The sequence below is a fragment of the Acanthochromis polyacanthus genome, chromosome 10 (assembly GCF_021347895.1).
Source record: "Acanthochromis polyacanthus isolate Apoly-LR-REF ecotype Palm Island chromosome 10, KAUST_Apoly_ChrSc, whole genome shotgun sequence".
Lineage (NCBI taxonomy): Eukaryota > Metazoa > Chordata > Actinopteri > Pomacentridae > Acanthochromis > Acanthochromis polyacanthus.
Genome location: NC_067122.1, coordinates 26,393,054 through 26,406,963, shown reverse-complemented (window position 1 = coordinate 26,406,963; position 13,910 = coordinate 26,393,054). Strand labels below are relative to the sequence as shown.

The following is a 13,910-nucleotide window of genomic DNA, read 5'->3' as shown; positions in this document are numbered from 1 at the left end:
GAAACTTGAACATAGATGTCATTTAGAAGGATTACAACACCTGTAGAGGGTGAAACTAAATATTAAAATATACTTCTGTGACATTAGTTAGTGATATGCATAAATATGCTTGTAACTACACTGGTCAAAAGGCATTTGAAAGGTTTTTCCACATCTAATTTATTGCACTTTTAATCCATTCTAATGATTGTATGAATTACATTGATGAAATTATGACAAGATGTCAGAGCAAACTTGTAGAAATCTCAGTACGAGTTATGTTTTGGTCAGATACAATGCTAATATCTGACTGTGTAGGGAAAATTTCCCATGTTTTTCAATTTAAAAGATAAAAATAATGTTTTGGGAGGTAATTTGACAGTTTTTCTTGAAGTAAAACCTTTTCCGAAGTCAGTAGAGTGATGGTCGTTGGGGAATACTGTGCAAAACAAACGTTACTTAATGTGTCCTGATGCACATGCTATACAAAGCATGTTTTTCCCCCCCACACAGACTGATTTTGGTGCATTTGTATCCCTCGGAGGCAGCAAGGCTACATTAATGTGAATTTCAGAAAGGCTTGTATTTGACCAATCACAGCCTTTAGCCTCATTTGACTGACCCCAGAATACTGAGATTCACTGATGTCTCTGCAGCACACTGACGTTTCTGAATTGACCAATAACAGCACATTAGGCGTCATTATGCATTTCGGACCTCCGCATAGACAGTTTCAAGGTTTAAACATGACAACAACAGGGGCGCACTGAAGGATACGTAACTGAATAACACACATGACCGGGTTTATGTGATGATCCTTCCACCCGCCCCCCTGGCTGGTATTATTATCCTCTGCTGGGATTCCCTGCGCTGTGTCAAGGTAACTTCCACATCCTGCACCGTGAAGGAAAACATCACCCCCACCGCTGCTGGACACATGGGACTATCAGTCCATACCCTGATGTTTCAATTAAACCAAAGGAGAAATAAAGGCAAAGAATTTTAGTCGCAGGAATTATGTTATGAAACTCGGCATCCTTGTGTTTCACAACAGGGCGGAAAGCCATTCTTTCGTCCAATCGGATTGCGCGCTTGTGCGTCACGTGATCTTTATTTATGTAATGTAATGGTGTTACACAGTAACCTCTCTTCGTGGCTGTGGATACTTCTCCGGGGGTTAAAAACGGACACGGAGTATTAAAATGAAAGAATACTAATGTGCTTGTAACACTGGTCGGGTCTGTGCGGCGTTTGTGGAGTTTGGAGCGTCGAGGAAAGCGGCGTGTCGGAACTGGACCCCGAGTGTCTTTATTTTTACCTGTTTCATAAAAGGGAAGACGTCACTTATGCCCCAAACCAAAGACCTAAGTTAGGGCTGCAAGCGAAATGTCACCGAGCACATTTTACAGGAGAAGGAGCAGTCTGTGAGGTGAGCATATGAGGGCTCGAATGGACAGAAAACGGTGCGGTTCGAGCAGATGTGGGACACGTTTACCGTATCGCTTAGCTGTCAGTGTGGTGTTTAAATGGTCCGTGCAATAACACTACCCAGAACCGCCTCTCCGCATCACTTTGACGAGCAAAGCAACAACTCTTCTGGGACCTTGTTCTGGTGACATAACCCCGTGTTCGCCATGGATCTGCTGGAGTGTCCGCTCTGTCTCTTCCTGATGTGCGAGCCGGTGACCATGTCCTGCGGCCACTCGTTCTGTCGGAGGTGCGTGGGGGGCTTCCTCCCGTCCAAATGTCCGTCGTGCAAAGAGAAGTTAAAACAAAAAGAGGTGAAAGGCATGAAGAACAACGTGCTGCTCATCAGTGTCGTGGAGAAGTGCTGCCCCGAGGAGGCAAGGATGAAGTGCCATATTCAGGAGAAACTCAAAGCCAACGACTTCTCCGAAGCTTTACGCATCGCGAACGAGGGACTGCGCTTAGGTAAGGGACGTATCTGCATAACCGCATGCCCTGTGCTGAAGTTTTTCTTTCATGTGCAAGTAAGAAAAGAGACCTCGAAACCACATTTGCCTAATTTTGACATCAAGGAGACGTGCTGGTGAGTTTTACGCACTGCACACAATTTTGGCTGGTGCCCAGTGATGGTGGCAGCGAGTGCAGCCCTCTCTGCTACAAAATGTGCACAGCAGTGGGATGCAGGAGGTGAAGTGTAGAGATGCAACTTGGTGTTTCATACACAGATCTGGATGTCACAGTGTTCATTGCATCCGTTGTCAGAGATTGTCCATGACCTGAATGTATATCTGGGTCAATAAACAATCCCCAGATGATCCTTCTTCTGTCTGAGGTTTATAGAAAGAGACTTGTTTCTCTTTTTGTACAAGTTTTGAACCATTTCAGTTAAACAACAACCAATGATTTGTGCTGTGTAAGAGCTGAAACTGCATCTGTTGGGTTTAACATTTACCCATCTGTCTTAGTCCCACATAGAATGACACACAGTAAAAGTAGCAGTGACAGCTGCTGACTAGGAGAATTTATTGAACAGGCTGAGAGAAGCTGTGTGCTTCAGAGCAGACTTTCCTATTTATTGTGTGATATGTTTTCAAAGCTCAAAATTGCCATTGCATGTGCAGTTGACCTTATTTTCTTTTTGCAGCCGTGAGGAAGTAAAAGGGACAACTTCTGCCCTGGATGTGTTGATTGAGTCAGTAGGCATCCTGGGGATCGTAGGCGTGTTTGTGCTACTGTGAATCAGAGTGCCACTGAATTACTGTCTTGCTTGCCATCTCTGCCCATCCAAAACATTGCTAGTTCCCTTGGGCCAGCATTGTAGGTTGTTGTGCAATGGTCTCCAGGTAGTTTTTGCTACTCCAGTGTTTCTTTTGTCATTGGACGTTTAAGGTTAGCAAATTTCCATTTGTTATTTCACAATGTGAGCGTTGCCCAGCACTGGTTCTGTATTTGTAAAGGCCTAAATATGCTATATAAACATGACCAGCCTTATGCAACAGTAACTCTTTGAGCCCAGACTGCACACACACATGCTGTTATACCAAGCTTTTTTTTGGTTACATGACACCTGTAAAAATTTGTGCAGAAACCATAGTTAGATTTCTTGAATGGTTTTTAGATAGACACGGCTGAAACAGTATGTAGACGGACTATTAACTGTGCCAGTTGGAGCTATCCTGTTTACAAATCTACCCTTGTAGCGTTGTTTTACAGTTGTTCAAATACTGATTATGTGGTGATAGACAGCTCGAAATCTTTGTAGTGTTACAGTTTCATAATGTGACTCTAAAGTAGCAGTTAAGGGGATTGGTCAGGTTGCGTTTAATTAGGTCAGTATTAGTGCCAATAGCAATCTATTATATTATGTTGGTGAGTCACACATTTCTGGATAGATTCCCTTAATGTTCCAGGAAAAACAGAGATGCTTGTTATGCAGGGTGTTTGCAAGCCTGTGCATGTTTTATGTTTGCATGTACTGTGGAGCGTAAATAGAGCCTAATCTATCATAGCCTCACCTCTTAAAAAGATGTACAATGTTTCAAGGTTTGTCTCTCTTCTCTTTCTCTCTGCTGTTTTTGCATCTTTAGTCCCAGAGGATCAAAGCTTGAAGGTATACAGAGCTGAAGCAAACTGGGGCCTGATGCGTTTCTCCGATGCTCTGACGGACCTCGACTACCTCTGCTGCCTTCGTCCCATCTGGACAGAGGTGAGAAAGGAGACGGACACAAATGTGTTACACCCAGTCATTAAGGCTGACAAATTTAGAGCATGTCAGTGCAGTTTTCCACTGTGCAGGTCTCTGATGAACTTAGGCCCACATGCTCGGTTGGTTGGTTTTGTAACATGCATGTAATGGCACACACATAACCAAAGGAAAAAAGGTGCTGCCTCTTTTAATGTTTTGCTTTTCCGTGCCTTAGTGTGCCACGCTGGCCCGTTTAGAGCAACTTTCTGCTTTTATTGATGTTATGTCATTCACAATGTTATGCAAACAGCTACTTATGTCATAATGTCATTTAATCACTCCATGCCGGTGGGTGGCTCGCTACTAATGTAGGAAAGCATCAGTGTATACTCCTTATATTGTTTCATTGCATTTCCAGAGACGTGTTATGTCACAATTTCACAGTACGTTTTCTCATTTACCAATTTAGTTTACAGTGATGCAAGAGGCAAAGGACGGTATGAACACAGGAAAAACTGTTATAACAGCAGCATAAATCCAATCAACTTATTGATGAGGTTGTGCTTTGCAAATTTTGAGCTCTCTACGATAAGATGCTGTGCTGTTGTTTGGTTATGCAAGCACCGATGCGCTGATGGCTGTTTTGTGTGCGCAGGGCTTCTTTCGTAAAGGGAATGTCCTGCTGGAAATGGGTCAGCAGAAAGAAGCTCTCATCCAGTTCCACCGTTGCCTAAAACTTCAAGCTGACTTTGTTCCTGCAAAGAGCCAGATCAAGAAGGTTGGTTCGTCTTTCTGACTGCTCATCAGAACTGAATTTCTGTGTGATTTATTATTTATAGTACAGAGCATAGCATTTGTATCAAATATATACATTTACACACAGATGAGAAGAGATGTGGTTTGCCGTATGAAAGAGCTTGGACTTATGAAGTTAAAGCAGCAAAAGAGATAGACTGCTACAGCATTTTATAGAGAGCTGCACGGATAGCTTACAGACCTTTGAGATTATTTGAGGAAATGCAATATGGATGATGTAATGAAAGTATCACTTTTTCTTAGAGGTCACATCATGGTTATGTTCAGAAGTTAAACTTACGTTGCATGATTGTTTCCAGTATATGTTCAATCTAACAATTAAAGTTTTACATTTTTAGCTTTTTTTTTTTAGCCCTCGTGTTGTCCTTACCAAAAAATGATGTTGCCTTGTCTGAAAAAAGTCCAAAAATTCAGAAAAAATTTCTCCAAATTTATAAAAATTTGCAAAATCTTCAGGAAGAAAATTCCTGAAAAGTTTCCGTCAAAAGTTTTATTTTTTAAAATAAAAAATTCCCAAATTTGACAGTGAAATTCACTGGATTTTGGTTGATTTTTTTCTGAATGTTCTTAAACAATTTTTTAAATTATTTTTTTCCACCAAAAAAGTTCAAAAATTTCCTAAAAAAATTTTAAATGTGGAAGTTTTTGCTGTGAAAAAAAAATATATATATATTTTCCACATTTTTAAAACTTTAAAACAGGTAAATTTGACCCGAAGGACGACAGGAGGGTTAGTCTGCTCTCCTTTTTCTTTTTTTAAATTTCAGTTTCGATTTAATTTGTGTGGAATTTTATTAAATTGAATCACTCTTTGATGTTATTATTTTTTTAATCTATTAGTAGTTACTCTGGTAAGATTCAATATTAACATCCATATTAACTTGAAATCTGCGTTGTACTACCTGCTTCATTGGATTTTATTTGATTGCACTCATTAAAAAAATATATTTATCTGGTGCATTTTTGTGACTGATTTCTTATCTGTTGCAGATCCTGGAGACTGAGGGAATGACAGTGCCAGAAGAGGTGCCCTGCATTTTGCAGGTGGTGTCGGAGTATCTGAAAGAGCCGTATCCCATCACCACCCTCAGCGGCTCCCAGGGGCCAACTTATTCTGAGGGCTTCAAACATCCACACGGAGATAAGGGAGAGGGAAAAGGAAAGAGAGAGGCACACCAGGTAAGCTTTTCATGCTGGAAAATGTGCTTTAATGCCTGGTTGTGGGTTGGTAGGTGCTTGAATGTAAATGTGAATCCTAACTGATGTAACTGTGTATCTTTTCGATGCCAAGGTGAAGCATGACACAGGTTCTGAGTGCTGCCTCAGCCTCTGCCAAGCTGTTTCCTTCCTCCCTACTGCTGAAGAGGACGAAGAGATGATGATGAGGAAGGAAGATGGGCATGGCAGAGGTAGGGCGACGCACATTTTTTTTCATGGTCTGACTGTCATCTTCATCATCATTGTCTTCATCCTGAATCATCGTTGCCATTGTCACTATGAAGAGCTTTCCCATAACACCCACCAGATGGTTTGAAATTGCATAATAATCGCAGCTTCTTCTTCAGAAGGACAAACTCATCAAAAATCCTTAAAGTGACAGCGCTTTGTCTCCTCTTTCTTTCTGTCTCAGGTGAAAGTAACCACCGCCGTGAGAAAACTCTGGCTGTTCTCACAGTGTCGGACTTTGAGTGCCCTCTGTGCATTAGGTTAGTGTTCTGTGCTACTCACTGTGATACATGATGCATTGCTGTCTGCGCCTTTCCTGCAGCAGAGTCGTATATCAGGCTGATTCTATTCTCACTCTCCTCTCTGTCTGGTTAATGTTTGCAGTAGTTCTGTAGGTACACAAACACTCACCAGACTGTAAATCCACTGTACAAATAGCATGAATGTCCATAAAGCTGCTGGTTGTGTCTCTCCTCTGAAGGTTGTTTTTTGAGCCAGTCACGACTCCTTGTGGTCATACTTTCTGCAAAAACTGCATAGAGAGGAGTCTTGACCACAACCTCCGCTGTCCACTCTGCAAGCAGCCACTACAAGAGGTAACCACCTGCAGACCCTCTGAATGTCTACTTTGAACCTAGTAGCTAAAAGGGCCTTATTTTTTTTTTACTCACAAGCATCTCCCCTTCAAGAGCTGCTTAATAATTTAAGCTTTGTTGCTGCCACCACATTGTGGACTTCAGGCACTAAATTTAGATCATGCAGGGTGCAATCAACAGTCCTCTGTTGTAGCATGGTGGCAGTGTGGTTGAAAGAATCTTCTACTGATAATTGTGTCATGTGATAACAACCACATGTTTTATTAAATTACAAGAAAACCTAATGGTTCTTCATTTCTATATTGTACTGATGGGATTGTGACACAAAATACACTGCAGTCTGCATGGATTTACCTAAATGCATATATGAAACTATGCTCAAGTGGAATGCTAAATTAGTTAGCGTATTTTAAATCCACTAAAGCTTTGTTGAAATCGGCAAAATGAGGGTTAGGGTTAGGGTTAGTGGGTGGTAAATACAAAGGGAAAATTTTGATTGTTATGTTTTTTTCCTCTTTTTTTTTGCTGCAACACAGAATTATTTTACTGTTTCCTCCTCTGAACATTCATGGTGTTATGTATAGTCACTGAACGACATCATAATGTTTCCATTGTAGCCAATTGATTTAGTTTTTCCTCTTCCCAGTACTTCAGAAACAGGAAGTACAACCCCACAGTTCTGCTTCAGGACATCATGACCCGACTTTTTCCCTCTCAGTTGGCTGAGAGGAAGCAGATCCATGATGCAGAGATGGCTGAACTGTCCAAGTACGTATCTCTCACAGTCTACACTTATTATACCAACTTAAATCATGCATTATTCATAAAATCTTCTCATTTTTCTTTTCTTTCTCCATCTTTGTCTCCATCATTTTTTGTATTCTCTTTCTCTGGTTCTGTCTCTCTCAGTCTCACTAAGGACATCCCTATATTTGTCTGCACGGTGGCGTACCCTGGAGTACCCTGCCCGCTGCACATCTTTGAACCTCGATACCGGCTGATGATGCGTCGCTGCATGGAAACCGGCACTAAGAAGTTTGGCATGTGCAGCTATGAGCATGGCAAAGGGTAAGAAACACACGGCAGCATATCAAAGCATCAGAGTTATGTAAATTGTGAGTTAGGGCAAAAATCATTAATTCAGCCATCTGCTATAACCAGCTTTATCCTGTAGAGGGTAACAAGACTATCTCAGCTGACAAAGAGCTAAAGGCTGGTACAAGCTGGGTAGGACACCAGTCTATCACAGAGCTAATACAAAGAGACAGACAACCATGCACACATACACACCAATGACCAGTTTAGAATTGCCAGTACAATGCATGTCTTTGTACTGTGAGAGGAAGCCGTGCACCTGGAGACTGGCACAGAGAGAATATGCAAACTCTGCACAAAGTGCAAAAGACCAGCAGGTTTGAACCTGGAACCTTCTTGCTCTGATGCAACAGTGATAACCACTGTTCCACAAGGCCACCTGGGCAGAAATGAAATATTAATATATCTAGTGTTGAACCAAGTTAGATAAAGGCCCCTTTGCTTTTAGAGCAGTTACTTGCAGTATTTTGCAGTCATTTAGACCAGACTGTCTGGGTGTGGAGAGACCATGTTGAGCAGTTCTGGAGCTGTGAAGCTCACAGCAGGCTGGATGGAGACTGGTGGGTTTGTCAGCAGTGCAGCACAGCGGGCAAAGTTTAAATCAGTCATATGTAACCTTGGAGGGGTGGAAAATAGCAGCATGGTCACAGATCTGCATTGCATTTTTATCTCGGTCTGACTATGTTGTTACACCATTTTGCCATTTCTTTTAATTTCACCAGCAAGATTCCATCCGTCCATTCTCTATACACCACTTAATCCTCATTAGGGCCGCTGAGGGGCTGGAGCCTATCCCAGCTGTCACAGGGCTACATCTACAGACAAACAATCACACTCACATTCACACCTATGGACAATTTAGAATCACAAATTAACCTCAGCATATTTTTGGCCTGTGAGAGGAAGCTGCAGTACCTCAAGAAAACCCGCGTATGCACAGAGAGAACATGCAAACTCCAGGTAGAAAGATCCCAGGCCCAGGCTGGGATGCAAACTAGGGATCTTCTAGCTGCAAGGCAACAGTGCTAACCACTGAGTCACTGTGCTGCCCTCCCAGCAAGATTATTATTGTGAATTAAATATGCAAAAACATACAAATAGAGTAACTTATAAATGAGTGGCAAAATACTTTGGATGGATATGAATAACACAGCTTCGTGTAAATAAAAAAAAAAGTGTTTTGACAGTCTGAAAAATAGTTAATAGCCCAACGTAACTTATAAGGTTAGGAGAAGTTGAACTTCAATGATATCATCATTATGAAGCAGAGCTGTTCCCTTTTTGATTAATCACAAGTAGACAGGGTTTTAAAATATATTTACAAAGTTTTAAATTCTCTTTGTATGTCACATTTGTGATTATAGATTTGTTAGATTAGATATAAACACAAAATTTATGCTCTTGTGTTCTCTCAAACTGAAGATCCCTTGAAAAGGTACTAAACCGAAGAAGTTTGAATGCATTACTGGCTCAAACAAATTTGGCTCATCATTTTTTACAGAACAATACATATAAAACAGAATGATATAGAATTCAGCAAAGAAAGCTTAACTTATTATAAGGTGTACAACCTGAAGACTCATGTTTTGTCTGATGTGCTTCAGGTTTGCAGACTATGGCTGTATGTTGGAGATCCTCAGTCTGGAGCTGCTGCCTGATGGACGCTCCTATGTGGAAACAGTGGGTGGCAGCAGATTCAGGGTGCTGAAGAGGGGTCAGAGGGATGGCTACCACACCGCTGATATAGAGTACCTGGAGGACCTTAAGGTCAGGGTCTGAAGGACTACAAACTATACCCACACAAAGTGCACAATTAAAACATTAAGATTTGAATGTATTATTTATTTATTTTAATGTCTTCGCATCCCACTTTGCAGGTTGATGGTGGTGAGTTGGAGCTTTTACAGTGTCTCCACGACAGCGTGTACCAGCAGGCCCAGGATTGGTACCAGCGCCTCGGCAGCCGCATTCGCGAGCAGATCAACAGACAATACGGCACGATGCCAGATAAGGAGGAAAACATTCAGGTTCGGGCCTTAACATGATTGTGACAGTGACTCAAAGCAATAAACTTTTTTAACATCCCCTTTGCCTTTCTGTGTCCAGAAAACACAGAGATCTTACATGTTTTTTTGAGCATCAGCCATATTTTCTTTTATTATCTTATTAATCAAAGAAATGTCGAAAATTTGGATAGTTACTATTGTTAGGTTTTAGTAGTAGTGCTCATGGAATTTATATGTATGTTTATATGTATGTAAGTTAAATGTTCTCACATCCCAGACCATTCATACTTATTATACAGATGCAGTGGCTCATAAGCATGTCTGAATGCTTTAGTCTATTTACTACTAGTGTGTGAACGTTGCAGGTTTTTAAATTCAGTTTTCAGACTTCATTTTGATTGGTAATTCTTCACTAATAAGCTTCTACCTGTTTTTTCCCACAAAGCTTGGTTGTTCTGTGGTAATGGAACCATGCAGAGTTTGCCAGTCATACTGCACTTTGACTGCAATGAAAACCAACATTTATAGCAACAGAGTATCTGCAAGCTGTTGAGATGAAGTCAGAACATTAGAAATTAAAAAATTCCCTTGAAAAATTAAGAGTGGCAGTATTATCATGTTATTTGTACCAGTAGGGCTAATGGGCTTGTTCTTAATGCATCACTGTGATGACTTCTATCTTAACTTTATTCACTTTCCTCTAGGCTTCGTCCAATGGTCCAGCGTGGTGCTGGTGGCTGCTATCTGTCCTTCAGCTGGACCCTGCTTATCAAACCACTGTCCTGTCCCTGACCTCACTCAAAGACCGGTTGGGACACCTTCGCCTCGTCCTTGAGTACTTCTCTCAGAGCTAGAACCCGCAGCACAGTGGTATCGTGGCCACAGCGAGAGTCGAATATTAAGCACATATACACAAGTGGCATGAAGCCAGTGAATGCACTCACAACACTGAGTTTCAGCTTGGGTTTGAGTCTACTCTGAATCATGGAGGGACTGTTTTAAAGTCCTAGCTCAAGGCCAAATCACCTGGTCAGTAGCAGAAGGCTAGTGATTTTATTATAGAACACAATGCATTTGTACAGAGTCGGGTTTTTGCTGTTTTGAGTTTGCATATGTTATCTTTCTTACACCGGAATAGTTTTGTGAATACACGTTGTACTTGCTGTACCAGTAAGAACTGCAGGGTCGACCAAAGATGCTTCTTATTTAGGGTCATCTTAATTATTTTTTGTTGATTAACTAAATCATGAAATTTCAGATAACATTGCTGAAAATGGACACTGGGTGTCACTGTTTCCCCCCACAGCTAAGCTAGTGCAGTCTACTCTTCTGTCATGTGTTGCCTATTCAAATTGGACCTTTTGCATTATCATAGTTACGTTTTGAGTGAAAATAACTTTAATAGCACACACAATTTGTAGAAATTTGCAGGAGTATGTGCCTCAGAGGGTTGAAGTTCATGCGTTCCAGGTAATCACGTTTGGGCGTTCTGAGTGATGCTGCAGAGCACCGTTTGCAATGCTTGCATTTTAGTTGCATCCATTTGGCCTTGGCAGCCACAGAATATGGCTCATTTCATACTATTGAATAATTTTTAAAGATATGTTTTTAGTATTAGCAAATACTGCAATAATAATTTATAGTCTCACATGGCAGCAATTCTTTTTAATGTATGAAAGCTGCTGTCTCTGGATGCCGTTTGTTATCATCCAGTGGAAAATTACTTCTGTGAAATTCGGAGAGCACCGAGTCGGTCAGTGGAAGCTGTATTGTTTTACAGTATGATCCTGTGATTTTTGTATGTTAATGGTCAAGTAGGAATGCAGCAGTCTATGTATGTGTGTTGGCTGTAAATAATTTTTTTTCAGTCATTTCATTTTAAGTAGCTGTTCTTTTTCTTTTCTTTTTCTTTTTTTTTTTTTTTAAATGAGGTATGACGTGTTTCAGCACTGATAACAGCTACTGTATTGTGCGCTCCCTTGAGAAGCAAGTCGCCATGTTAATATCTCTTGTCCAGGGACAGCTGCAACATACAGGTAGTTAGCTATAACACTAGCATTGGTTGTGGTCTGACTAGGACTGAGTTCCCCCTATGGGACTTCTGCGTAGGCTGTGGCACCTACCTCTGGCCCCCTACTCTGTCTCCATGTCTGTCCGGCCCTCCTACCACCAGCCACGGTGCCTTTGAGTGCCAGGGCCAACTCATCAGGACACCTGCAAGTCTTAGAGTTTCTATGCGACAGAGATTATGGGCTGTGCGGTTCTTATTGATATAGTGCTACATTCCATGGAATGTTGAAGCTGCAGTTATGTATAGTTGAATTACTAACAAATACGGGCTTGCCTGGGTGATATTTGTGTGTTTTTTTTTTTACTTTGATAAATGTGCCATAGATATTTCGATGCTAAAAAAAGCTTTATAGAACTAGTTAGCTGAGTTGTCACTGTGTTCACGTCTGTCTACATCATGGACCCTCATGCCTTTTGTATGGCGGGTGGTGAATAGACATTTTTCATGGCCAGCATATCACTTTAAACGCCAAGAATTCGTCCAGCAAACACGCTCATAAACACAGTTGGTATGTTTCCTGCTGGTATGATAATGTAGGTATGGCTTAGAGTGAAAGCGGGAATCATGAGACTAAATGTCAAACTGATGAGACTGATGAATACTGTTGCAGCATTGGCTACTTGATTAACAGACTCTGTCCACTTGAGACGAAGAAATGCATCCCCCCCCCCCCCCCATTTGTTAACATGCAACTTTTTGAAGCCATCTAGAAGTGAAAATGGAAGTCACACATGTCTTTAAAATGTGCCAATTATCACAGGATGTCTCCAAAGCTAGCAATGTTTATTTCACTGAATAATGAAATGAAATGTGAAGGTCAGTCTCTTCTTACCAGAGATGATTAAAGCTAATTCAAATCAAAAAGGGATTGAGATTCATAGAGCTCTAGAGTCGTAAGTGTCTGTGGTAAACACATGACAGCAGTACATGATAACAAGCCCATGTCCACTGACTTTCACCTCCCTGAGTCACTTCCAAGAGTGATACTTTGGCATACTGAAGTCACTTTTGTTTTCTAAAATTCAGCTTTCGTTCCCCACACATTTTCTCTCTTTTGCCAGCCATGCATTTTTCCGTTTGTCACTTTTATTACCACTTTTCTCTGAATAAAACGGCGATGTATGCCGATCGCGGCCATCAGTCTCATTTTAGTTTACTCTGTTGAATACAGAACAAAATTTCCTATGAAAAATGCACCCCATGTTTCGCCATTTTTAGATTTAATTTGCCTATAATCACTGAATAGGTTCAAACTTTGTGCTACTCATACATTGCAGCGCAGTCAAGCCTCATTTCAGCTCATTTAGACTCCAGCTTTTGCAGCTTTTATACCCTGGCCGGCGTCCATTAACTTTTTCTGCAGTGCTATTGGCCTCTCAGAAAATGCCCTCCAACACAGTTTAGCTCTGTATGAACATTGTCTGCCAACACAGAACACAAAGAAGAATAAGTGACCCAGTCCTGGCAGCGATTTCCCATGAGAAAGACACTTGTGTACTCGGTAAAGGCTGTGAAAAGCACCATGGTCACGTGTTCCTGTGAAGTGTTGCAGGAAGTGTTGGCCGCTGTGGTCTGATGGTCAGTGGTCTGTTTGAACTGAAGACATCTCTAACTCTAAGTTTAGAAATGTCTCTGTCAGCATCAGGGCTATTTAAACCCACTGAAAATGAAGTTTCAGTCTGATTAATCTGCATTTGTTCCTCCGAGTCTAAGCCACGAGCAGTGAAAAGTCATGATCTGATTATTGTTTATTTGCTTGCCCCCTGGATGACTTTTTAAATGTTATAATAAATAAAGATTTTCAAAGCTAATTCTGAATTATCCCTGTTTAATTTGCGTGCTTTGTGTCAGCGGGATTTGAGTCTTGCTGACAATTTTCTAGTTATTAAGGTGGTGTTACATGCCAAATGGAAGCGGCACGACTTTAGCAGTTCACAGCATGACAGAAAGTGAGCACTGAACAAAAATAGAAACGCAGCATGCAAACGGTCTTCTCTTCAGACAGAGAAAAAAGTTAAAAATATAGAGGAAAAATATATGAATATATAAAAGGGAAAAATGTTTGAGTCAGGTCTGGACAAGAGCCTTCTATTACAAGTAAGCAAAATGTATAGTTGAAATTTATTTGTGTGGCTTCTCAGTTGCATTTTGGGATGTTTGAAGGTTTTCTATGCATAATATATTTATATGAAATTATGGTGAAATGGATGTAAAATATTAAACAATGCAGGAGAGTCCTAATAAAAGAG

At 40.9% G+C, this 13,910-nt stretch overlaps 1 protein-coding gene across 1 annotated transcript; it reads left to right on the top strand.

The window, feature by feature from the left end:
* Positions 1–1,050: 1,050 nt before the first annotated feature.
* lonrf1 (LON peptidase N-terminal domain and ring finger 1) lies at positions 1,051–13,472 on the top strand. The gene is made up of 12 exons (XM_022206843.2): positions 1,051–1,911; positions 3,534–3,652; positions 4,287–4,409; positions 5,438–5,626; positions 5,739–5,856; positions 6,078–6,153; positions 6,375–6,489; positions 7,136–7,257; positions 7,399–7,557; positions 9,189–9,351; positions 9,462–9,611; positions 10,295–13,472. The coding sequence occupies exons 1-12, from the start codon at positions 1,614–1,616 to the stop codon at positions 10,442–10,444; spliced, it is 1,782 nt and encodes a 593-aa protein (XP_022062535.1). The 5' UTR covers positions 1,051–1,613; the 3' UTR covers positions 10,445–13,472.
* The last annotated feature ends 438 nt before the right edge of the window (positions 13,473–13,910 follow it).

Excerpts from the sequence above, each read along its gene's own strand:
- lonrf1 (XM_022206843.2), top strand. The coding sequence starts at position 1,614 with ATGGATCTGCTGGAGTGTCCGCTCTGTCTCTTCCTGATGTGCGAGCCG. Across the intron at positions 1,912-3,533 it reads GAACGAGGGACTGCGCTTAG|TCCCAGAGGATCAAAGCTTG; the intron begins GTAAGGGACGTA and ends TTGCATCTTTAG. Across the intron at positions 6,154-6,374 it reads GAGTGCCCTCTGTGCATTAG|GTTGTTTTTTGAGCCAGTCA; the intron begins GTTAGTGTTCTG and ends TCTCCTCTGAAG.